The sequence below is a fragment of the Nothoprocta perdicaria genome, unplaced genomic scaffold (assembly GCF_003342845.1).
Source record: "Nothoprocta perdicaria isolate Ctin4 unplaced genomic scaffold, notPer1 scaffold_121, whole genome shotgun sequence".
NCBI classification, from domain to species: Eukaryota; Metazoa; Chordata; class Aves; order Tinamiformes; family Tinamidae; genus Nothoprocta; species Nothoprocta perdicaria.
This window is the reverse complement of record NW_020454328.1, coordinates 405,891-431,268: the sequence shown is the minus strand read 5'-3', so window position 1 is coordinate 431,268 and position 25,378 is coordinate 405,891. Positions and strand designations below refer to the sequence as shown.

The 25,378-nt window shown below is 57.2% G+C and overlaps 2 protein-coding genes across 2 annotated transcripts in view; one reads left to right on the top strand and one right to left on the bottom strand.

The window, feature by feature from the left end:
- Window positions 1–5,888: 5,888 nt before the first annotated feature.
- LOC112960217 (cytochrome b561) lies at window positions 5,889–7,325 on the top strand. Its single transcript, XM_026054422.1, has 5 exons — window positions 5,889–6,093; window positions 6,165–6,263; window positions 6,379–6,482; window positions 6,556–6,713; window positions 7,112–7,325. Exons 1-5 carry the CDS (start codon window positions 5,889–5,891, stop codon window positions 7,305–7,307), a joined length of 762 nt encoding a protein of 253 aa, XP_025910207.1. The 3' UTR covers window positions 7,308–7,325.
- Window positions 7,326–11,900: 4,575 nt separating this feature from the next.
- The window catches only part of TANC2 (tetratricopeptide repeat, ankyrin repeat and coiled-coil containing 2), a 113,301-nt gene continuing 99,823 nt past the window's right edge, over window positions 11,901–25,378 (bottom strand). The window contains exons 19-26 of the mRNA XM_026054423.1: window positions 24,377–24,510; window positions 23,920–24,043; window positions 21,899–22,074; window positions 21,515–21,647; window positions 19,766–19,857; window positions 18,110–18,256; window positions 16,289–16,389; window positions 11,901–14,962 (exon numbers count right to left, since the gene is read on the bottom strand). Of these exons, the coding sequence (XP_025910208.1) occupies window positions 13,009–14,962; window positions 16,289–16,389; window positions 18,110–18,256; window positions 19,766–19,857; window positions 21,515–21,647; window positions 21,899–22,074; window positions 23,920–24,043; window positions 24,377–24,510 (2,861 nt within the window). The 3' untranslated portion in view covers window positions 11,901–13,008. The remainder of the gene's footprint in view (window positions 14,963–16,288; window positions 16,390–18,109; window positions 18,257–19,765; window positions 19,858–21,514; window positions 21,648–21,898; window positions 22,075–23,919; window positions 24,044–24,376; window positions 24,511–25,378) is intronic.

Here is a 25,378-nt window from a genome sequence, read left to right as displayed (position 1 = left end):
GCGGGGAGGCCGTGGCGAGGCAGGGAGCTGCGGTACGAGGATCCCGCTTCCCTGCGCGGGCTGGGAAACGGTCGCCCTGCTCCTGCATCCCAAGGATGCCCACAGTGCCGCGAGATCCCATCGCCCTCAAAACTGCTGGGATTGGGAAGAAGTAGCACCCAGGATGCAAGGAGGAGGGGGATGCTCGGTGGCCCCAGGCCATCCAGGGGAAGGAACATCCAGAAGGAACAAGGGTGGGAAAACCAGGGCTGCCACGGAGACCAGTGCTGGGAAAGGGATCCACGCTTGGGAAAGGGAGCCCGGCTACCGGCAGGCCAGACGGACAGACACCGCCCGGCAGGACCTTTGCAGGCAGCAGCTTTCCTTATACTTACTGTTATTTTGGTGCTTTGAACCGTTTTGGGTGGTGGCACCAGCCTTGCTGCCTCCTGCGGGCCTCATCCTGCTCTGCTGAGCGCCCCGAGCCCGGGGGACCCACGGGGCATCCGCAGACTCGTCCAGGTGCTGGGCAGCRATGGGGAAACACTCCCCGTCCCAGGGGATCCGGAGGGAAGCTCCGGTCCCCATCCCGCTGCTTGCTGGTGTCCCTGCTGGGCCCTTCTCCCCCGCGATGACATTCGGGATCTGGGCACGTTATTTCTCCCCATGGTCGGGGCTTTATTGTATGAGAAAATTCCCCGCGTGGAGAATTCCTCCTCGCGCTCCGGCCCCCGGCTCGGAACGGTGCTGCTTTATCTACTGATGGACTCAATCAATTATCGGAGCACGTAATCCACTCAGCTGCCTTCCCAGCTGCTGTGACGTGGCCTCCCTCCYGAATTTTCCATCCGAGCCGCTCCTTCCCGAGCCCCCAAACGAGATGCCGCCTCCCAAGCCACCTTGGCGCTCGCCGCGCGGTTCAGCCCTGCCACCGCTACCGCAATTAGGAGCCGTCAGGATGAGCACCGCGGCCAGGAGGCAGCAGCGATAACAAATTACACTAAATTAAGCTGAGAATTAAGCCCTGGGCTCTGACCGAGCCTCCCCTCTACAGCCTCTAGGTCTGGGCCGCATTTCCAGGCTGGTGGCCCCAGCGAGAGTGGCCCTAGCTCTGTTTGGTGGCTCTTCTGGGCAGGGAGAAGCTCAGAGGTGGATGAGGGTTGTCCCAAGGGTTGTCTCCAGGCCCAAGAGAGGGAAACGAGCCTGGCCATCCATGAAGGAGATGTCCTAGGGGCGGGATGAGTGACTGGGATGCTCATGGGCAAGGGCACCACAGGTGAGAGTCCGGCCGGAGCCCCAGTCCTTGTCCCTCATCCCTCATTCTCCATCCCTGCCTTTCTGCTCCTTCATCCCTCGCTCCTCATCTCCCTCATCCCAACTTCCACAGCGCCCAGCAACACCCAGCACAGCTCTGGCGTCATTGGCACCAGCGCCGGGTACAGCAAGAGGCCAGCGTGTTCTCTCCACACCTATCAGCCCATAAAATGTGGCAAAGTCCATTATTTTTCCTGTCTTTTTTTTTCCCTTTCTTTTTTAATAAAAGAAAACAATCCTGGCCCTGCGGCGAGCGAGCGTGACTGCTCTTGGAGCATTAATCATTGCTGCAAGTTGGGTTATCACGGCTGTTTATCCGAGCCGCTATTAAAATCCCCGTAAACGCTCCCCTGGCCTCTTCTGCAGCAGATTAAGCACTTGCCTTCRCGGTGCAGATCTTATCGCGGGTCCTTCTCAGCCGAGTCCATGAGGCCGAAGGCAAAACGCCGCTTTTCCAGCCAGGCACGTGGCCGAGCAGCAGCCCCAGCCTGCATCCCGGTGCTCCCGGCTTTATCCTGCCTGGAGGCGGCTGCGAACAACGTCCCCGGGTCCCGCAGAGCCCCGCGGCACCCGGCACATCCCCTCAGTTCTGCAGGCAAATAAACCACTCGGCACCAATAGGTGGTTTTTCCCCCTCATCTCTGAGAGCAGATCCCAGCCCATGGAGCAGGTGGGGAGGATTCAGGGATTCCTGGCGTTGGGAGGAACCAGCCAAGGACTCACAGCCCATCCCTGGATATGGAGCAGCCTGGGCCAGGCCGCTGAGCCCGGCTGTGCCAGGGCTGCCYGTTTCGCAGCCCTGCTGCCTTCAAATATGGGCTTTTCTCCCCCCGTTTTTTAGGAAAAAATGGCAATTCCGCAGGGGCTACTTCCCAGAGCGCCGGCCCTCACCAGCATCAGGGAGGCAGCTGGCAGATTAGCATTTCTTAGTGATAAAATACTTGAGACAGGGGAAAAAATAGGGAAAAACAAACATGGGCAGCTCAGCAAAACAGTGATGTGAAAATCAGGGCAGGCAGAGGGAGGGGAACGTGCCAACACCAGGGGAACAGCAGGAAGGGCAAGAACTGCTGCTTTTGCCCAACAGGTCCCAATCTGGGCTTGTTACAGGGACCAGCTGATGTGGAATAACCTTCAGGTGGTGCCAGGAAGAAACCCGGAGCAGGGAATGGGCTCTGGCTGTGGGGCTGATAGACCAGGAGCTGAAGCTGGGGGTCCCTTTGCTGCATCAATTCAGCTCGCTAGGCAGCAGAAAACTGCCTCGTTCTGTGTATTTTTTTTTCCATTTTTCCCARAATCGCACCCGGTTTTTGCAGCCGGGCGATGTGCGCTGGACTGGGGCACGTGGCCGGGGACACGTGCGGCTGCGTCCCGGCGCTGCCCTCCCGCTCGCGCGCTCCCTGCACGGGCAGCTCCCTGCACGGGACGGCAGGTACCGCAYGGGCAGGTCCCACCGAGCGCTGCTGCTCCGGGCGGCTGTTAAAGAGTAACCACGACGATAACCCCGCGATAGCGCGCAGGGACGACGCACGGCCCCGGCTGCCGCCGCACGTGCTGCCGACTGCGCCTGGCCCCGCTTTGGTGCTCCGGCTCCGTGCTCCGGAGCTCCGGCTTGGTCCTGGTGCTCCGCTGCTCCAGCTCGGTGCTCTGGTGCTCCAGCTCAGTGCTCTGGTGCTCCAGCTTGGCCCGGGAGGCTCTGCTCCTGCCTCGGCTCCTTCCCCATGAGAAGGGAGAGAATTTCATTAGCGCCGCTGGAGACACGGCCGAGGCCCAGGCAGATTTAATAAAGTCATTACGCCTGCGGCAGCGTCTTTAATGAAAGAGCTGCTGACGAATCGCTCTCCGTGCTGCGCTAAGGCCAACGTGCTGGATTTGGTGCCCTTGCRGGAGCCTCTCTGCACCCGTGCGAGGCCACCTTGGCTTGAGGACACCCTTGGCCCAGGGATGCTCTTCCCCTTGGGGATGCTTCCTGTGCTGGAAAAGGCACTGTGCGACGGGGTGCCTGGCACTTCTGGCACAGCAGAGGGACGAGCACCAGCCCAGGCCACCAGCAGCCCCTCCTGGCCCAGCCCGGTGGCTCCTGTGTTGCCTGCTCCCAATTCCACGCTGCAGAAGGCTGGGGGTGACACTGGGCAGCCAGATGCCCATGAATGGCTCTGGGCCAGTGGGGCCAGCAGGACAAGGGGACGCAGCCGGTGGCCGGGATGCCCAGGACGCCTCCTGCCCAGCGCCCCCTCCGAGAGCCCCGGGAAAGCCTCGCGCTGCGGCGCCCGCCCCAGTGTCACCCTTCATCAGAGGCAGGAACTCCAACGCGGTGCTGATCGATCGGCGCTGACAGTTGGGCAGAGCTGCAGGGCAAGAGCCGCCGTGGGCACCCACACGGAGGGAGGAGGAGGAGGAGGGGAGGGTGAAGGCCCCGCTGCGCAGAGGAGGCAGGGGCTGCGGCTGCGTTTGGCCTCCAGCTGCACCTTGGAGGCCAAGAAGGGGATGCAGCAGCGAGGAAAAGCGAGGATGAGGATGGAGACCTCCCTCCTCCTGGGGTGCACAGGGGCTCAGCTCTGCTCTGCTTGGGATGCCCCAAGCCCAGCRACTGCTGCTGGGGCCGCGCGAGGAGCCCAGGGTGCAGCCGCTGCAGGTTCCCAGTCTCTGGGGTTTATTGCAGTTTAATTGCACGGATTAGCACTGCCAGATCATTTCCCGAGAGGCCCCGGAGCAATAAAAGGCGAGTGCAGGTGGCCGCTGCAAGTGTCACCTTCCCCATGGCCTTGGGCGCCCGAGCGCTGCAGACTCTGCCCTGGGAGAGCTGGGCCCAGACTTTGCTCCTGGTGCCCGCCGGAGCCGCAGGGTTTCCCGGGGCCGGGGCTGGGAGGTTTCATCCATGTGGGCGCCAGCTCCGAGGCTGCTCCACTCTGGATGCTGCAGGAACCRCCTCGTTCAGGGCCGTGGACCCAAGGGTGCTCGGTCCCCGCCCGCGGTCCCGCACGTTGCTGCTGACATCTAGTGGCACCGCGTGCCGGAACCACGCGCACGGAGGGGACGTTCTCCAGGAGGGGCCCAGCTGCCGATTGGGGGGCACCCGACGGCACCCAGGGCTCCGAGCAGGGGGGAGGCTGCAGGGTCCCGGTTCCAGGGTGACACCAGTGACACCAGCACGGGGGTTGGGAGCACCCAGGACTCCAAGAGTCACAGCCACCAGGGCTGTCAAATGCCCCTCGGTGCCTCCCCTCATTTTGCACCCCCCGATTTCCCTCCCGTTGTTGCACAGTCGTCCCCTCCACTCCTCCCCCCGACATCCCGGTGTTCCAGCCTCCCACTCCAGGGATGCTGGCGGTGACGGGGGCAGGGGGGCGGGCATGGAGGGAGGGCCCCCCGCCAGCGCCAGCGCCACCGTTGCCGTGCCAACGCGCTGCCCTGTCCCCGGCTCAGCCCTGTCCCTGCTCAGATCCCGCGGGCGCAGCRGCCGGGCGAGCGCGGCAGCACCAGCAGCACCCAGGTAGGTCAGGACACCCCCAGCAGCCCAAAACCCAGATGCCCCCCTCCCCAAATCCCCCCCTCCCCAAATCCCCCCATCCCCAAATCCTCCTATCGCCTGATCCCATCTCCACATCCCCCCATCCCAAGTTCCCTTATCCCCAAATCCTCCCCTCTCCAAACCCCCCAACCTCAAACCCCCCAACCCCAAACACCCCCATCCCCAAATCCTTCCCTGAAAAGATGCCTTTCCCTCCAAAGCCTTTGCAGGAGGTAAATCCCAGCCAAGCAGAGCAGCGGTGACGAGSGGAGAGGGACATGGGGTGCAGGGGTCCCATGGGACTGGGGGGGTGCCCAGGACACTCCTGGCCACCCCCTGTCAGAAAACCTCCCACCGGGAAGAGATGGGACCGGGGCCGTATCCATTGGGATGGAGGGAGGTGCTGGCCAGGACAGGAACCTGCCAATACTTCCCAGCCCCAAAACCCGCCAGGAAGGAGGAGAAGCTCCAGGGGCGGTGGGACACCGTGCTGCAAACAGGCCCTGTCCCTGGTCCTCCTCCTCGGTGGTTTTTGCGCTGGGGTCTCTGGTGGGAGAGACGCGGCTGGAGGCAGAGCTGGGCTCRCTGCTGAGGCCGGGCCACCTCCCTGTCCCTGTCCCTGGGACGGTGACACGTCCCTGCCGCCCCCGCAGCCCCCGCATGGCCCCAGGCGGCGGCTGCTGCCAGGGCTAATGGCACAAACCCATCGCTCTAACTCACTTATCCAGCCTGATGCCATCAAGGTGGCTGCGGCCGGCGCCGCTGCCACAGCCACCGCCGGGGGGGACACATGTMCCCAGGAGCCGCCACCCGCATCCCCAAGCCCCGCTGGGCCTGGAGGAGCCCGGCGGCCCCCGCGCTTGCGGTGAAAGGGATGGGGACACGCGCGTCCCACGGGCTGGGGACTGGCCATGGGGACAGGGCTGGGGAGGGAGGGATGGAGCCCCCTGCGYGGTGGCGGCGGCCGTGCTGGGCGGACCAGGAAGCGCCGGCGGCTCCGTGGCAGGTGAGGGAGGAGCGGCAGCTCCAGGGGCCCCGCTCCCCTCCCGCGTCCCCCTGCGCAGGTGTCGGTGCCGGCAGCGCCATGGAGGGCGCCGCGTCGCCGCCCGCCGGCCCCCGCGTGCTCTCGGCCGCCGTGGCCCTGTCGCAGGTCCTGGGCCTGGCGGCRCTGGCGGCCACAGGCGCCTGGCTGGGCGGCTACCGCGGCGGGCTGGCCTGGGCGGGCGCCCTGCGCCTCAACGTGCACCCGCTCTGCATGGTGCTGGCCATGGTCTTCCTGCAGGGCGACGGTGAGCGGCTGCGGCGGGGGGTGCGGGGGACGGGCAGCGGGACGTGGGGGACACGCGCCCTGTGCCCGCAGCTCTCCTGGCCTTCCGCGTGTTCCGCACGGAGCCCAAGCGCTCGGCCAAGGCGCTGCACGCRCTGCTGCACGGCGCCGCACTGCTCGTGGCCATCGTGGGTGAGCGCCCCGGCCCGCGCCCTGCCCGGCCGCCCGCCCCCCGCGCCGGGGGTGCCCGCTGGCTGTGATGTGTCCCCGCCGGCCGTGACGTCCCCGCTGTCCCCGTCCCCGGCAGGCGTGGCAGCCGTGTTCGAGGCGCACAGCGCCGGCGGCGTGGCGCACGCCTACAGCCTGCACGCCTGGTGCGGCCTGGCCGTCCTGGTGCTCTTCACGCTGCAGGTGAGGGCCTGGTGCCGTGGGGGCCACACGGGGCTCCCGCCGCCACCCGCCGTCCCCGCTGTCCCCCCCGCAGTGGCTCCTGGGCCTGGGGCTCTTCGTGTTCCCCGGCGCGGGCTGGGCGCTGCGCGGCCGCTACCGGCCCCTGCATGTGTTCGGCGGCGTGGCCCTGCTCGCGCTCTCCGTGGCCACGTCCCTGCTGGGCATCACCGAGATGCTGCTCTTCCACATCAGGTGGGTGCCCTGGTGTCGCCTCCCAACCTGCTGCTGCCACCAGGGGACACCGGGGACCGGCCCAGGGTTGGGGACACGGTGGGGGACACCACCCTGCCCGGCACCATGGGTGGGGAGCAGGGGAAGGGCACAGCCTGCTGGGGACCAAGCAGCTCCGGTCAAGGACACGAGTGGAAGGGGACGTTGGACCGCTGGTGGGGGGACAGGGCACATGGGATGGGACAGGACCCAGCTGCCCCGAGGACGCACYGGGCCTGCTCCCATTTCCCCCCAAGGGAGCAGTTCCCCTCGACCCCAAACCAGTGCCCATCCCACAGGCTCATGCAGGGGAGCAGGGCCGGTCGCAGGGGGACGCCCGGGGCAGGGCTGTCCCCCCAGCCCCACTCTCGCTCCTCCAGGGACACCTACAGCAAGTTCCCGGCCGAGGGCGTCCTGGCCAACACGCTGGGGCTGCTGCTCGTGGCCTTYGGGCTGCTCGTGGGCTACATCGTGACGCGCGAGGACTGGAGGCGCCCACCGCTGCCCGAGGAGCTCGCCCTCTCCATGGACTTCAAGACCCTGACGGAGGCCGAGAGCCCCGGCGGCAGCCAGTGACGGTGCCACAGGAGCCCCCGCGCCGCCCGGCTCCGCTCCCCGGCGCAGGGCCCCGTGGGGACCGCGGCATGGGGACCTGCTCGCGGGCCAGGGCGCAGCGCCGCCCGCACTTATCGCTCTGCCCCTTCGCAGCCTCACAGCCGCCGTCCCTGCCTGCCCGCCCGGGGAAGAGCCACTCCCTGCGCAGAAGCCGGGGCCGGATCCTTCCCTGCTCCACAGCAGCCTGGTCCTTCGGCCGGCAGCCCCGCTCCTGCCTCCCGGCCTTGGGGCTCCAATCTGCAAAGGGTGTTGGAGCCATCAGCGACTTTTTCCTGGAAAAAAAAGCATCATTTCTCCTTTCAGGGTGACGGGGGCTGAGTCCGCTGCGTTGCTGGAGGAGGAAACACTGTGATGTTCCCRAAATCACGCTCGCCTTGCTGGGGGAAGTCAGGGCCAGGCTGTCCCTGAGGGGCTGCCGCCAGGAGGCTGAACCTGCCGGGCGCCCCGGTCCCGCAGGACGCGCCTGGAAAAGCAAAGAAAACCACCCAAGCGCCAGGGCCCGTCTGCGTTTCCTCGTGCCCAAGYGCAGCTCGGATGTTGAGACTCGCCAGGGTTTTTCTACTCTCCTTTTTAACCTGTCGTGCCCAGGCGGTCAGGGCTGCGGCTCGATGCAAGGAGGGGGCTCCGCGACGGGACTGCCTTAATGCCTGCCACATCCCGTGCCGTGCCGCGTGCTGTTCGCTTGCTGTAGTTCCCGGCATAATAAATATCTGCAGCTCAACTCGACCCTGCTCTGCTCTGTGTGCCCCAGCAACACTTGCAAAACACCCCAAACCGCGGGATTCCCTCCCCTGCATGCAGCCAGCGCGCCGCTCGGCCTCACCTGCAGTTCATGCAGAGCTGCTGTTTGAGACGGGCTGGTCTCCTCTGGGCTCGCTTAGAAAAAAAAATGATCCCAAAAGGAAAAGGGATTTGCCCCTTCTCATCCCCAAGTCCCCACGCTCAGTGGCCACCCCATCCCAGCGGGATGCGTGGCAGCATCTCTGCACATCCCAAGGGATAGTGGCCCTGGAGCTGCCGCAGGGGTAAGAAGGCCTCTCCGGATTCGGTGTCCAAGTGTTAACCATTTATAAATAAGTACATTTTTTGTTTTTGTTTTCATACATACAGTTTTCATTGTACAGATTACAATCTGTATACAGTGGGGCGGGGGGAAATGCATTCTTTTTGGAACTTTTCACATCTATCTCACAGCTCACATGTACAGACAAGAAAACTCTGCTCAAGCAAATACAGCAAAGGAAAAAAAAAGAATTTTGTCTCCTTTCCTTATACACGAGAGGCGAAGGCCTTGGCTGGGCGCAGGGGCCGCTCTTCCCGCCGCGCGACGTCACGACCGYGTGGTGCTCGATATATCAGTAGAGAGAACAGAACATGCATTGAATAATATACTGTACAGAGAAAAGTCCTTTACATCGGAGTTATAGAAAAGCTAAAGGAAAAGTTTTAAAGGTCTTCCCAGCAAGTGTCTTGGAGGGTGGCCACCAGGCAGGGGGACGACTCACAGAGTGGGGAGTGCTGCACACACCGACACGGGTCCTCGTGGACGTGAAGACAGGACGGACAGGACGTCGGGAGGCGACACCATGGCAGAGGAGAGGCCGGGCAGCGACGATCCCGCAGCACCGGCAGAGTCCACGGGAGGCTCGGGAACGAGCGGCGCTGCTCGGAGCGCCGTGGCGGCTGCAAGCGCAGGCGGCCGCATCCCTGCGCCCGAGGCTTTCTCCACCCTTGCCTTGCCTTGCCTTGCCCGCAGCCAGAGTCCTTGYAGGTTGCCGAGGAAAGGATGCGGTGGAGGAGCCGGCCGCCCTCGGAGGCCTYGGGCGCCTTTCCCTGCGTTGGCCGCGGCTGCCGTCGGGAGCGGGGACGCCGAGCGGATCGTGCTAAATGGTTGAGCCCTTAGTGGTTTGTGGTAGAAAAAAAGAGTTGGAACACCAAAATCCAGCAACTATCCAAATGGCACCGAGAGGGAAAGACGACAACAGAAATCGGGCCGAGCGGCTCCCGCCATTGTGCTCGTGTCCCCGGGCTGCCCGGCGCACTGCGGYGCCCCGACTCATGCCGCTTACCCCGAGCACTCCACTCCACCACGCAGCCCGGGAGCCCTCGCGCTCCGTCGGGAATCGCTCCAATTCCCCATGGATTCATCCCTCTGCCAGTGGAGCCCCAAGGCCCCCGCATCCAGCATAGTTGGCGCGTGGGCTTGAGCGCTGCTCAGACCCTGGGGACACCGCTGTCCTTGCGCTGGTGGGGGGCCAAGCTGGGGGCAGTATCTGGCAGCCCCCCGGCGCTGCATGGAGGCACCTGGCCATGGTTGCACTCACTAAGCAGTTTTCTTTACAGCCGTGAAGGAAAAGATTAAAACAAAAAAAAACAAAACAAAACAAAAAAAAAAAAAAAAAAAAAAAAAGAGGAGAAATGGAAAAGATCTGGGGGCTCCGCTGAGCCCTGCTGCAGCCCCTTGTGCTCCGAGAGCCACCAAAGTCCCTTTCCAAAGCCGCTCCTAACCCAACTGGCCCTACTGCCGGGTCCTGGGGATCCTTCCAGCCCGGGGGAGAAATGAGGAGCTCGGGTGGCACGATGCCGGGAGAGCCGAGCCCCGGCACGGGATGCGGGGGACATCTGCTGGGGGCCTGCTAAAATGYACCTGAACTCAGCACCTGATAAAACGCACCTGAACTCAGTACCCGCTAAACTGCACCTGAACTCGGCACCTGCTAAAACGCACCTGAACTCGGCACGTCGGCTGAGCTGGGTCCAAGGCAGCGCCCACGGTGGGATCCAAGCAGCTCTGCCAGGGACCCTCCTTCCCGATCGGCCACAATAGGGCCTCGGCTCTCCCTAAGAAAAATGCTGGGGAAGCGCTTTAAAAATCACTGCAAATAACTCTGTGGTTAAAAATTGCTCCATCAGTTGATGCTTATATACAGGARTCAGTTTTTGTGCTATAAACGTGGTGATTCATTGTTTTCATTCATCTCTTTTTTCCCTTTTTCCTTTTTTTTTTTTTTTGAAAAAATACACTAAGCGACAAGAGCTGCTTTGCTATTTTCTAATGAAGACACTACTCACGCTTAAATATCCAGTATTTATCATAGGAACAAATCCAAACAGTAAAGTGCACCCATGTACAGAGAGAACGGATGGAAAACTGTCAGTGCAAGAACCCTGTGAAAATGCCGCACGTGGGACCGTGAACATATCCGCCCTGCCCGCTGCAGTGCTTAGGTGCTGCTTCCTCTTGGCATGGGCATAMAGGGGGAGTTTGGAGGTGATCTGTTTCCCTTGGGACACCAAACCCAAAGCCACGGGCAGGGGACAATTTTGCTGTGGGCAGGGGACGTTTCTGCAGGGCAGCAAAGCCCAGGCAGCTCTCGCTGGCTTCTACACCTCCAGGCTGCAGCTTGAGCCTATAAGACAAGACCGGGGCTGAACTGGGTTGTTTTGGCTTTTCAAAGCAGCAGCTAAAGGCGGAAAAAGCCACTGATACCTTCAGGAAAGCGGGGGGACAGGAGGCTCGGCGCAGACGTCGCTGCTGCTCCGCACCACGGACAGGCTGACACAGAACACGCTACTGGAAAAAGAGAGCAAGCCCCAAAAAGCCATCACGTCCTTTTCGAGGAGAGACAGCACATGCACCTGCCTGGCTCCCTGCAGCCGTCGAGCCTGAAGTTACCGCCGCTTTCCAACCTGCGTTGCACATCCCTGCAACGAAGCTGAGGGTCAGGACGGTGTCGCACCGCAAGAAAGCAACCGCCGACCCCGGTACAAGCACCAGCCTGGGGAAACACAGAAAGAGAGCCAAAGGGGCACGGGCGTCTCCGAGGCCCACGGAAGCCAAACGGTCCCCATGACCCACGGGCGCCTCCGAGGTGTCCCCGAAACACGAGCCTCCGTCACGCCAGGGTTACGCGTGTCCCGGTCCCAGCGAATCAGGCAGCGGGATCGCAACAAGAGGAGCCAAAAGAAAGCCAAAGAAAGCAGGAGAAAAAGCTCAACCAAAGCCAGGGGCTGCCTAGAGCTCCAGCCAAAGCCTTCGCTGGTGTAAATGAACGCAGCTGCGCTGGCGTCCCATGGGGCCGGACCCTTCCACTTGGCTTGGCAGGTTTTCCATCTACTCCTAGATTCACGTAGCCCTTGGAAACACTGGGATATTGCTCCTCTCGCTCTTAATAAGGTCGCATAGGAAGGAGATTCAGCACTGGGCAACAGGCACTGTTTTGCTTTAAAACAAGCTACAGGATGAACGCTCTGCCCCTCCATGCCCGGCTCGTAGCATTGTTGGCCCTTGGCAATGGAAAAAGGCAGACTGCACAACAGCAAGCTGAGAGGAACCCAAGCATCCGTAGAGAAAGTCCCACCGCCCTCCTGTAAAATCCCAGGGAATAATGGGGAAAGATCCGTACAAAGGGTTTCAAAAGGGTCCTCTGCTTTTCATGCTGCCTCGACGTGATTAGCTTAGAAAAAAAAGGAAAAACCAGCAACAACAAAAAAGACAAACCCAAGAAACGAATTGCATAAATAAATTATAAATATCTCTTTTTTTTAACTACAGGTCCTTAAAGAGAAAAACAGTGTCTCTAACGTCTCCAGGTGAGGAACATGGCCATTGCTTCCCAGAATTTCAGGAACAGATCTTGCAGCTCTAAGGACACAGCCACGCACGGGCCTGGCAAGGACACGAGCTCTGCTAACGCGTCTGCTTGGACCCTTCCTGTCTCACAACACGTTAGGCATCCCCATCCAAAAAAAAAAMCCCAAACTTCCTAAATTGCAGTTTTCTTCCTCAAATACAATTCCCTATTCGGATTTCTTTTTCCTTGCAAGCAAAACAATAAAAAAAAAGGGAGTGAAAAGGACAACGCCAAGGTTACAGCATGCTGGTGGAAGCGCGTTGCTGCGTGGGATCCCGGTTTGCGGAACGCACGGGCGGCTGCCGGCCCCATCCCTTTGATGCCCAACACGCACAGGAAGGGGCAGCTTTAATCCCTCCGGATACTCGCTGGGAACGCCCTGGAGGAAACGGCTCGGTGCCAGGGCGCTGGGAAGTGTGGCCAGCGRCGCCGCGTCCGCGTCCCCTCCTGCCTGGCAGGCGACACCGCCACCAAACCACGGCCACAACTTGCAGGAAACTCCTCTCCACCCCACRGACTCCTCAGGATGAAAACCGCACTGCTCCTCCAGAAAATCAGCTCTTGCTGGGCCGAGCGAGTGGCACGGGGAGCCAGCGGCTCCCTGCTCTCTTCCCAACAYGGAATTTTCATCGGAACGATGTAAGAGCTCATTGAGGCAAAAGAAACTAATTTAGAGCGAACGTGACTGTCTCTTGAAAAGAGCTGGTTACCTCCCAGTGTGGAGGGGATGGTTCTCGCCTACCCCAYGCTGTGTGCTAAAATCTCCTGGTTGGCAGCTGAAAACTGTGAGGGAACTTGCTCTGAGCTGGGCAAATGGTACCGGCTCGTCTGATGGTGGCTTCACAGTCAGCTGGGTGACAAGAGGGCTGGAGCACGTGCATGGCTGTCTGACCACTGCACAAAGTACCAGAGAAACTTGGTCATGTAACTACCAAAGAGAAATAAAAAATAATAAGAAGAATATGCATGGAAATCAAGCTTGGAAGTGTGTGCTGCAAACATAAGGATCTTACTCCAACAAGCGTCTTTCACACGTTAGACTCCACAAATGGTCTCTTTGGTTTGATTGGGGAGGTCTGCCCTTGTCTAGAGTCCCTGGAGAGCTGCCTGTACAGGTTGTCCTGGTAGGCCTGTGCAACAGGCAGTGTCCTAGCCACCTTAACATCCGGATACGAGGAGGCTTGGGTGACTCTCTCCAGGAGGTCTCCCCGGGACCCATTGGCTAGCATCCCATGGGGGCTGTAATAGTCTTCCTCTAGCAAATGGCCGTTCTGTGCATTGTTGGTTTTGTTATAAAAGGCAATGTTGCTGATTGAAGAAGGCGGGCTAAATGATTCTGGCTGAGGGAGGTTGCCAGGAGATGTAGGACTAATAACAGTATCCACTGATGACACAGCCCAGGTCCGGTTCTGCTGATGGAGATGGGGGTACTGCTGAGTCCGAGCGGTTTTATCTATTATTCCCATGAACGGCGTGGTCCTGGAGCGGGCTGGCTCGCTGGGGTAACCCCCCTGAGTGGGAGAGACCGGAGAAAGTTCATCGCACGATCTGTCATAGGCAGGCTTGAGAGGAATCTCCATTTGCTGAATAGAAGCAGAAGGGCGGAAATTAGGCGTCAGGTTGGAGGTGGATGAGATGCTATTGCTGGAAGGAGAGAATCTGAGGCCAACACTTTGAGAATGAAGCAGCGGTCTTGGAGTTGGTGGGTGAGGCTTGATTTCACTGGGATTAACTGTAATGGGCCTCCTGATGAGATGAGACACGTCTGGAGAGCCCAGCTGGCCCGAAGGAAGGGAAGAGCGCTCCAGGTCCAGCTTCGAGTGACACACTGGATAGTAGGAAGCTGACTGACTGCGTCCGATCTGGGGCGTCTGGCTGTACCTCATCCCGCCCCGGTACGCCGAGGAAGGCCGCTGCGGAAGATCTTCTTTAGCTAGACCTCCATGCTGACAAATGGCTCCCGCGCTGAGACTCGCCTGAACGTGCTGCACCGGTCGGCTGTCGCCTACGATTCCACCGATGGAGCCTTGATAGACCAACCTGCTCTGACTAACCCCCATCTCCCCTGAYGCCGACTGGTATTTGCTGGCCATCGAGTGGGCAACTTGGCTGTAAGCACCGGTTGGAATCACGGTACTCGAATGCACCGCGGAGCTGGGCTGGTTGCTCCTCACGATCTGCGCCTTGGCYGGCTGCAGCCTCAGCCCTTGCTGGGGCACCGCCACGGGAAGCTGGGGCATCTGGAAAGACCGTTGCGTCATTTTGGATAACGGAGACTTTGGTCTACCTGGGAGCTGACTGACACCGCTGGGCTCTTGCTGATAACGAACTGGGGAACCAGACTGGGACCTATAAACACTCATGCTCTCCGCKGGGGGGCTGGCGCGGTACTGAGGACCTCTGCGAAGCGGGGAAGGTGGTGGACTCTGATACTCCTTCCCTTGGCCTCCAACGGGAGGTGGACTGAAGCGGTAAGAGGAGCCCTGGTGAGCAGGGGAAGTGTGTGGAGGACTAGGTCTGTAATGAGAGTTCTGGTGTGTTGGAGACAGAGCAGGAGACGTAGACTGGTATCCCTGCCTGGTTGGCGAACCCACTGAGCTATTGGACCTGAAGTCAAAGACCTGATGAGAGCCAAGAGGCGAGCCAGAAATATAGGCCGAGTCCCTGTGAGCTGGGGATGGCGGTGGGCTCTGGATGATGGGTAGCCCTTGGTTTGGCCTCGACTCCGTCTGCAAGCCAATGGACACGTTTTCCACATCCTGTTCCAGGTACTCCTCCTCAAAGAGGTCTTGCACGGAATAGAGCTCTTCGTGTTGGGCTTCGGGTTCAGGCTCCACGGGCAGTGGCGCCTGCTGCTGCTGCTGCTGCTGCTGCACCTGCCTGCACTCCTCTTCCACCCGCATGAGCAGCCGCTGAATCTCACGGTTGTTCGGACACAGCTTGATGGCCTCATTGAGGTCCTCCAGGGCTGCTGAAAACTGCCTGCTTGACAGAGGGACAGAAACAGAACTGAAATTACTCGGGAGTGGAAGGGAGCTGTTCCTGGAGGCCAGGGGCTCCTCTGCTTTACTGAGSGGAGAGGCTGCGGGTGCTACAGCCGGCCCGAGCTCGGCCTCCCGGGGGGTTACTTGGCACTGCGGCCGTTCTGGGCTAGAGRGAAACGTGTTCCCAGCCCAGCACAAAGACCCAACCTCTGCTTTTGTTTTCTCCCTGGGACACGAGGGAAGGGGAAACCAAAGCACAGGCAGCCGAAAGCCAAGCTCCCCACGGCTGCAAACAGGCACGGCTTTGGTGGAGCCAGTGAAAACTGAGCTGCCCCTGCCTGCTGCTAAGAGCACCCATGGGCAGGGCTGGCTCCGCAGCTCGGGGGGCCAGGCCGTGTCTCCTGCCCTTTGCCTGACCTTGTCCAAGGAGGCCAGGAGGGAGCCCCAGGGCAGGGGGCTCTGTGAGGCCCGCAGGAGCAGCAGGGAGCCGGGGATGCAGGGAGCTGGGTTGTCATTTACAGGGGCACTGTTTGCTTCTGAGCACAACGATCTATTTTAGCATRATTGCGAGCTGGGGAACAATCCCCACCTGGGTCTGAATGTGCATCCACCCCACTTCACTGCCCTGCCATACAGAAAGAAATTCTCCAGGACCTCCCACCACCAGCCTCTGCCTTGGCAAGACCCATTCAAAACCAAGGAGAAAAAGTGTTTTGTGCCCAGATGGTGCTGACCTTAGAGGTGCTAACATGCACAAACCACGGAAAACAGTGAGAAAAGCCAAAGTGACGATGGTTTCTGTCCGAGGGACTAGGGGAGACAAGGACACTTGCACGTGGGGGAAGCTGATGCCACTGGAAGGCAACCAAGTTCTTATGCTTCTTTAAAAGCCTTTTGGAAGCGGTGGAGAGCAAACCACTAAAGGACAGGTAAAACTGGCGTGGATCAGCTAGAGGACTTCGCTCCAGAACATGTCATGGCTTCACCTCCCACATCAAGACCTGGCTGGACCAGGTGGTGCAGCATGGAAGGTCAAACTGTGGTGGTGTCTACTGAGCCCCGAGGCCACTCAGGGGGAYGCTACAGACCACCGGCTCTGCTGCTTCTCTGCACCGCTCTGCAAGACACTGGGGCTCCAATTTAAATCTGAGATTTGTGCAATGACAGCGTGCACAAAAAGTGTGCCCATGACTCAAAAGCAAGCCCTCCTGCTCATGTAGCAATGGCACTGGTGGGTTTTGAAAAGAATCTGGTCCCACATCTTTTTAGTCTTCTGGCAGATCAACAAGGGAATCCTCCAGGCTCCATTTTTCTCTCTCCTCACCTGCTGCTGCGTTTGGCCCTTGCTCTTGCATAGTAAGCTTCATAAGATTTCGGTTTCAGCTCCAAGGCTTTAGTAGCAAATTCCTCCGCCATTCCAAAATCCTGTCATTACAATAGGTGGGTAGATAAGTAATTGAATAGATATAAATATAAAAAAAAATACATACAACTCGGGAAGAAAACAAACTTACATTGGACTTCTTTTTTTTCCCTGCTTGTAAACTGGGAAATCTTGATGGTATTGGAATGTTTTACAAGGATTCGGCATTATTTTATAGTGAGATAGTGGCAAAGGTGTGTCCTCTCTAAGGCCAGTGCTGCATCACATCTCCACTGGAGAGCAGGGCCCCCTTTACTGAGCCCGGCTCCCTTCTCACTGCCTGCGTCCCACCAAGGACACGCAACCCCTGGCCAATATCCTGAAGCCCTGAGGAAACATGTGGTCTCACAGAGGCTGGAATGTGATCTCATGAAGGATTTTTCAACAGTGGAAAGCAATCAGAAGCCCTTCCCATGTCCCTGCTCCCRCTCTGTAGAAGTCTGTGAGGCACTTTGAAGGGATTGACTCAAACTGTGCATGAAAGAAGGGGCTACAGATACACTGGTAACTGCAACCAGGCAAGGTGACACCACAATGCAGACTGATTTGGGGATTCTGAGTGGCAGCACCAGGAGATCACATCACAGCAGCCATCCATAAGCAAGGAAGGCCATCTGTGTCTTAATGAGACCCATGGGGAGCTGCGTGGAGGCCAGGTAAAGTCTCCGACATGCCCAAGGCCACAGCACAGAGTTTGCTCCTGTCTGTTATCATCTTGGGCTTATTCTCAGGCATGTGCCAGAACCTGCTTTTCTGCAATTTGACAAAATTTGGCTTTTGAATATAAAAAAAATTACAGTAAAAACATTCCAAGCACGGCCTTTAGGCATTTACTTTGGTTTCTGTCTTCAGCACCAGTTACCAAGGTRTTTTCCAACAGACTAAGCTGGGAACATGGTCAGGAGGAAGGTACCTTATGGACTAACCTATAGGTGCAAAACCTGCAGAATAATTACAACCCCCTGAAACTTTCTRTCACAGTATCTGACATTGCCCATTAACAGCTAGCTGAAAATGTTGCCCCTAATGTGCAGCCTTAGCACTGAGCTGGTTGACTTAAAGAACATCTTTAAAGTTCTCTATTGCTTGCTCGCCAGCGTTATGGTTTTGCTCCCATTGCCTTTCACCTGCCTCCTTCCCTGCTTAAAGAGCTGCAGGTGCCACCAAATCCTTTCCCTGCCGCCGAGAAAGGGGGAGGTGGCCCATGTCTGGTGGAGGAACAGAAGTGCTGCAAAAGTTTGTCGCTAGATGTTGCTAGATGGGAGCAGAGTGACAGCGGGTGGCAGCTCTGGGAGGAGGGGGAGGATGTGGGGGTGTTTCTGCATGACTCACCGCCCCGGGAAGCACCAGCCCCTAAGCACATGCTCCTTCGTTTAAAATTAATTAGCACTCACAGGAGCCCATCTCCTGGCTCCTCCCTCCCCACTGCCCTAGAAATCAGAAGAATGCCTCCACCCCCAATTCACACCAGCATCCAAAGGGAGCAATCAAAAATTCAGAAAGCTATAAACATCGCAATGAATTTTTAATAGGCAGAAATGAATATWAAATCATTACTTTACGGCTTTGGAATTATAAAACGTCAGTGCTCTGTGAAGGACAACCAGGTTACAGAGAGGAGAGACCTCAGGCTGGAGCACAGCTACAGGAGAGACACATCCCTACGGACGGGCGGGAAGGTGGCACCTTGCTCTTAAGGCCACGAAGGGTGGGGGGACTTACGTTCATTTTCCTTCGACATCGGGAGAGGTTGAGCAGGAGCGACACCTTGAGCTCCCGGAAGGTTTTCAAGTCTTCTCCAAACCCTTCCCTGGGGAATTTTTTCAAGGCATACTGGTAGCGCTGGGCAGCCTCCTTCACTTTACCTTTCTAATGGAAGGAGAAGAACGTCAACACAAAGCCCAACGTTGAGCTCACTGCACCGTCAGAAAGTCACTCACCAGCCCCACGAGTGTTTTGGGTGGTTAGGGTAACATGGCTTCACTATTTAGCTCTTTTCTAGGAAGGAAAGCCAGAACATTTGATCAAGGGAACAACTGTGGAAATGCAGATGCCTTCTGCAAGATGATATCTCCCACTTCACCGAGTTCGCAAGCTAGAGCAGGAAACACAGCATGAACTGTTGTGCGTTAACTTGATGCAGCCCCTCGATCTGTTCCCTGGCTACGTGGTCTCTGGAGCTCCAGTGCAAGAAGACACACAAACACAAGCCCTTCAGAGCCCACTCCTTCTGCACGACACCGCACACCTCTCCGACAGCAATGTGCCATCTTGGCAGGACTTAGATATGAAGAGTTGGGCTTTTGGTGGCGTTCCTGGGGTTCAGGGAAGCCTCTGCGACACCTGGGACAAACTTCAAGTGCTCTGAAATTGGACAAATGGATTGGGATTCATCTCCATGGACTTAAGGTGACTAAAAATGAGGTGTCTGCATCTAAGCCTGTCAACTGSGTTCCTTTTATAGTTATTGGGACGCAACAGTCACCTTCAAAGGGTGACTCACCCTCGCTATTTTGGGCACCTATTTTGGGGATGGGATGATTTGAGTCCTGAAGGGGAGCAGCCGTGGCAAAGAGGGTGAAAGAAAGAGGGCAAAGCAGGATCTAGGACACGTGCTACTCATGATGACCGAGACATAAATTCTGCAGCTGCTAACAGCAAGCTTTAAAACCGTTCAGACTCAGGTTTCTCAGCTGTATCTCTGGCAGWTCCCTCCGGCTACAATGCCAGCTCTGCATATTTGCTGCCTCGCCCTTGGAGGCTAACAGTGAATCGCTGTTGTACTTGCACATTTTCCGTGTGTGTGCAAATCTTCAGGTTTTCAAGATCAGCTTAAAATAAACACAGACCAAGAAAGGCGCTCGGGCTGCAGCGGTGCAATGTCCTCTCAGGGGCCTAAGGACACAACATAAGGCCAGCCCTGTCCTGACGATGYGCTCTCATTATCAAGGGTTTCTTTCACAGGCTTTGCTGGGATATCCTCTCTGGCTGCCGTGTTCCGCTGCCGTGGGAGTGCTCAGTAACGGCATCGCTGCCAGACCGGGGCAATGAGCTCAGCACAGAGAACCTCCCTGAAACACTTGGGTTCTGGGGTTTGCAATGAGGAAATGAAGACTTGGCTCAGATCCAGAATGCAGACAGACTTGGCTTTGTTTCAGCCTTATTTTTTTTTTTTTACAAATTTTGGCAATCAACCCCCCTCTCCCCAGCCCAACTAACCCAAACCAAACAGGCTGCAGCACAGGGGACCCTGCAGGCCATAGCTTTTACCTCCCATGGTCTAAGGCAGCAGTGTTGAGGTATCCCATGAAGAACAAGACCTCAAAGAGACAGGCCAAAGGCACATCTTCTCCCTTTCTCCAGAAAACCTCCTCTCACCTTGTAAAACATGTCTCCCTCCTCCATCAGCTTGCTCAAGAGGATGATCATGATGTCGGGTTTGGAGGTGGCCATCGCCCATGTTGCTGGACCTGCAGTGTACAGGATGCATGATGGGTAAAAAACTCATACAATGCGAGGGTGGTAGGAAGCTGGGTGGGAAAAATATCCTGGGGTGGGAATTTCTGCTGGAGAGAACAACTTGGCATGGTGAAAGAGCAGAGCGCTCCAAATTACGGAGCTGACAGTTCCTCTTGCACTTAAATTGACACTGTTTGCACTGCAAAATGCCTGTTCTTGGCATTTTATACTATTTTGAGTGCTATCTTTAATGCTATCCTTAATGCTATTTTTAATGCTATTCCTAATGCTACTGTTCTTGATAATCAGCTCGCCTTGGGAAGGACCAAATCACTTCCACAAGAGGGCACTCCAGGTTGGAGAACCGCCCAGCGTGGCCAGGAGATAAAACGTGTTTCAGGAAAACCAAAGTGGTGACGTTTTATGTAACTCAGCATTTCTGCACTGAAATCTCAGTAAATGCCCAGGGTAGCTATGGCTCGGCCGTCCCTTGCGCCTCCAACTGACTTGGCGTTTCTAACTTCACTGCCAGCATCGGAGGAGGAAACAGGGCGCACGCTGGTGAACGTCACCAAAGCAGAGGTGGTGGCTTGTGGCCGAACTGTCCTCCAGGCTGGCGCCAGGCTTGGCATGGGRGAGCACGGTGGCCGTGGGGACCCCCTGCACAGTGGTCACCCCTGGTACAAATTTGGGATGAGGACTCATTAGTGGGGATGCAGAACAAGTCAGCGATGCTCTAGGAGTGGAGCAAGTCATTTTAGGGGTGGCGAAGCAGTTAGTTTAGGCGTTCAAGTTATTCTCTGCAACAGTTGTTAAAAAAAATTATTTGAAGGTGAGAAAAATTAAAAGATTAGAGGTGTTGGGGACGCATGCAGGCTAAATCAAACAGGAGAAAGCAAGGCTGACAAAGCTATCAGATCGAGGCTGATGCTGACAGCAATGAGATATACCTCGTGGGCGACTCGGTAACGTCTGACAACCTTCAAAGAAAGGAGAAAACAAAAAGTTGTAGGAGAGAGGGGGAAAAAATGGATGAAGGTGAAAAAAAAAAAAGGAAAGGAAAAACAAAAAAAAACAAAACAAAAAAAAAAAAAAAAAAAAAAAAAAAAAAAAAAAAAAAAAAAAAAAAAAAAAAAAAAAAAAAAAAAAAAAAAAAAAAAAAAAAAAAAAAAAAAAAAAAAAAAAAAAAAAACAAAGCAGCTGTGAGAGGCAGGCAGCGAAGAAGCCAATGCACCAGCAACATCCCCTGTGACAGGAAAAGGCAACGCGGCAGCGGCGGCGCGGGGCGGCGGGCGCCGAGGGCGGCAAGCGCAGAGCGAGCGCAGGCGGCAGCTCCCAGCGGTGCACGGCCAGAGCGCTCGTCCACTCGGCACTAGTAGAGACGGGAGAAGCATTACCAGCGGAGAGACCTGGCCACAGAGACGGGCCTTGATTGCTTAACTTTGCTACGTAACACGAGAACGACAAATGGGCATCTAGAGCTCCGGATCTATCTTTACATGGCCCCGTTGGGGCAATCCGAGCAAGCCGCGGGGCTGGCCGGCTGCTCTCGAGGACCAAGCGGCCGCCGGGCCGGGGCTACCTCGGCGCTCCCGGGGAGGCTGGCGCCGCCGCTTGCCAGTCCTGCCTGCGTCCGGGGCCGCCGCAGCGGCCTCCCCTGCTCCCTACCTATCTTGGCTCCTTTCTTCAGCAGGGTGACGACGACGGAGGTGTTGCGGCAGCCCACGGCGCGGTCGAGGGGACGCATCCCGCTGTAGTCGACGTGCTCAATCATGGCCCCGTGGTCCACCAGAAACTGCACCTGCGAGGAGGAGTGCACGGGTCAGCTCTGCTGCGGCGCGGGGGCTTCCAAGCTTCTGCTCATCCCCTGGTTGTGCTACGACCATCGCTACAGGGCTGGAGGTTCCGCTGCTCTCTTCTTTTGCCCTCGGTGAGAGCACTTGCATGCATGAAGGTCTAGGGCACCTCTGCCTGGGGCTGCAACAGATCCTAAGGATCTGGTAGATACCTTTAGGATGTCCCCTCTCATTGCAGGCACCACAGGCCACTCACCACCTCTGCATCGCCGTAGAAAGCCGCCAGGTCCAGCGGGGTCCGGCCGTTCTTGTCGGCATGGTCCGTGGCTGCTCCGTTCTCCACCAAGGACCGCACCACCGAGAGGTGCCCCTTGAGGCAGGCCCAGCTAAGGGCCGTCAGGCCCTCCTTGTCCATCAGGGAAATGGAGGCACCTGCAAGAACAAGGGCAGGTTCCCTTCAGAGCTCCAGTCGCATCGCGCCGCAACACAACAGACCAACAGCTTGGACATGGACGGCAACTTATTTTTAGAGAGTCTGCTCTGCATGGAATTATTAATCACTGTATTACCAATTCTCTCACCACGGGTCCAACCCTCCATGGCAACTTCACATCCACTGCTAGAAACTGCCCGAGTTGCTTGTTCACACCCCGCCGCAAACTCTTTCGCACTTCAGAGCCGTGGGCTTTTCTGGCAAACACCATCTGAGCAGCAGGGCGGAACTGACAGCCCTCATCTGAGAAATCCATCTTTTATTTTAACTGATTCCCATCAAACCCTGCTGCAGCCGGCGTGCCGCAGGGGTGAAGGCCACTGTGCATCAGCAGGTCCCGGTGCATCACGGGGAGTGAAGTCGATTCAGCTCCGCTCCTCTCAAGAAGGGACATCGAGAGGAACTCGACGTGTTCTCGGAGGCAGGAGGGGCGCCGCCGCCGTGCAGCCCCTGCTCGCCCCGGAGGGCTCTGGACAAAATTACCCCACAAAAGGCAGGACTCTCTCATTTAATCCAGCAAGCGGGCAAAAATGAACCAGTCAGGAAGAAGGAAACTCCTTTGATGCTGTGGGAGTGTCACAGAAACAGAAAGTGGCCATGATCTGAAAATAAGAACTACAGGGGGGTGGATATTTTTGCAGAAAAACAAGATTCAGAACCAAAGTCTCTCCAAACTGCACGATCACCAAGAACTATTTTGCTTGGTGTAACACAGACTCATGAGAATCTCAAATTTAACACCTTTGCAAGCAAAGAAGTTTAATTCACTGGGCACATGTAAGTTACTGCTTGGTATTGGTGAGAGCAGGAGGTAGCTCTAGAAATCTGGATTTCTAATTGATTGATGACTATAACTCAGTTAATAAAAAGTGTTTACAAATGCTGGGTTAATCAAGTACAGTCAAAGGAGATTTGCTTTGCAACACGGTAATTAAAGCTTATGGCTTATGATTCACACTTTGATTTTAATGAAACATTGAAGAAGACTGTCAAAGCCATTTTAATTAAAATACACCATACATCACTGTACTCTGGCCAAACGCGAGCTAACTTTACAGCATATTTAGAGTGGAACTTATTAAGCTTATTTTGAAGAATGAGTCTTTGAAAGTATCTTTTAGGAAAGATGATTTTCATATTTTTGACCTCCTGGGCTCTCCATGCCCCAAAAGAAGAGGGACTTCATGCACATCTGCTGGGTACCCCATAGCCAGGGTCAGATTATCTGCTATTTTCATCCTCCATGACTCAGACATGAGCAACATGCACACATCTCAAGTCTGGCAAAAATCACCTATTTTAAGCCTTTTACAGAGTCAAGTCAAGCTGCTAATGGAGCCACGGTCCAGCTTGAACATTCACAAAGAGGCAGAGACTCACATTTTAGCAAAAACTTACCTTCAGAAAAGAAGTAACTCAAGAAAAGCTCCTGATCTCATCAATCTTTGCCCACCTCCCTATGGAAGTGACAGCATGGAGCAAGGATCCTGCTGGCCCATGGTGCAGGATGGGCAGTTTCTACTTGTGTCGACATTCCCCAAGTGGAAAGCTTCAAGCTGAGTTCAAGGCCCGTTCTTACCTCGATGCTCAAAGCGCCCACCACACACTAAGGCTTGACTTTGTAAGCACCCAACACGGAAAGAACAAAAGCTAAGATTAACGGTAGAGGAATTCGAGTCTGGTCCTTCCAAAAGGTGGGCGAGATGCTGAGGAACGCGCTGAGAACCCGCACGTGGGCTCATGCTGTCCAAGCGCAGCCGCGACGGGACCGCACGCGCGCTCACCTTGCGCCAGCAGGAACTCCACCGTGCCCAGGTGTCCCTCGGAYGCGGCCATCATCAGCGGCGTGCGGCCCTGCTTGTCTGCCATGTTCACGTCGGCGCCGTGCGTCAGCAGCAGGTCCACGATCTGCAGCGCACAGAGCGAGGGGACGCGTCGCACGCGCAGCCTCCCCACAACATTCCCGGCGCTTGAAACCTCCCCACCAAAAGCAAGGGTGTTGTCTGGCCTTATTGCTTGGGGCGAAGGAGAAAGGAACAAGCAAAAGGAAACGGGCGGAAAGGAAAATTAAAGAGCGTCCCACCCACCGCTGGGAAACGGCAGAACGTGGTGCTGTAGCCAAAATTATCTGCATTCCAGAGAGCTCCAAAGGCCGCCGCGGAGCGCGCTGCGGTCTCAGGCCCAGGGCCCTTCTCCTGCTTCTCTGTGGTGCAGGCGAGCACAGGGGCCGGGGCCGCTCACCTGCCAGTGGCCTTGGCGCACGGCGCTGAAGAGCGGGACGACACCGCGCCGGTTGGGCTGCGCCACGGCGGCTCCCTGCTCCAGCAGCAGCCGGCAGACGTCCAGCTTCCCTCGGCCCGCCGCCGCCGTCAGAGCTGCAGCAGGAGAAGCGTCAGAAGATGGAGCCGCCGCYGCCTCCCGCAGCAGGAAGGGCCCTGCTCCGGAGGCCGTCTGCCCCGTGTCGGAGCGATGGCACCTGAACCGCCCGGCGCACCCCGAGCAAAACGCGCCAAGGAAATGGACGGACCCACAGAATTGAGGTTTTAATAAGTCATTTTAGGTTTTTTTCCCCAAAGATTGGTTCTCCCTGGGAACAGTGTTATGGAAAGAGGCCGATGGGGACGGTTGGTCTTCATGATTTTCAGGAAGTTACAGCAAAATCAGAGGAAAAGGGAGGGGAGCCGCTGTCAACAGGTCGAGCAGCCGGCAGGGCTGCGCCCCCGACGCTCCCAGGAGCATCCCAAGCTCATCTGAAGTCACGACAGGAGAAACCTCCCCCACTTTCTCCGGTGCTTTTGGGCACTAGAGCCGACCACAAAGTCCAGGAGCTCCAAGAGCGCACGTGCCGTAGCACAAGCGCCACTTTCATGGGAAAAAAGGAAAAAAGAACACATCTTTTGGGGTTTTCTTGATGAGAACTTCCCCTGCTTGGAAGCGGCATTTGACCAACTTGCTTGGGGATCCAGGCTACGTGAGATTCCCCAAACCAGAAACCACGGGAGAGCGCACGGGATGGGGGTACTGGCAGATGCTGTTGGCCAGCTCAAGATCAGGAAGATTTGTGGCTTTTCTCTGCTATGATTAGCCATGAAGCCATGTTATTCACATGGATAATTTTTTTTTAGGTCTCCTTTTAGTCTATAAATCTTTGCAATCCCACCATGGAACAAACTGGAAGGCAAAACTGCACGTGCACACATGGTCTGCAAGTTAAAAACCATTCTGACCTTCATTTCCGGGCCA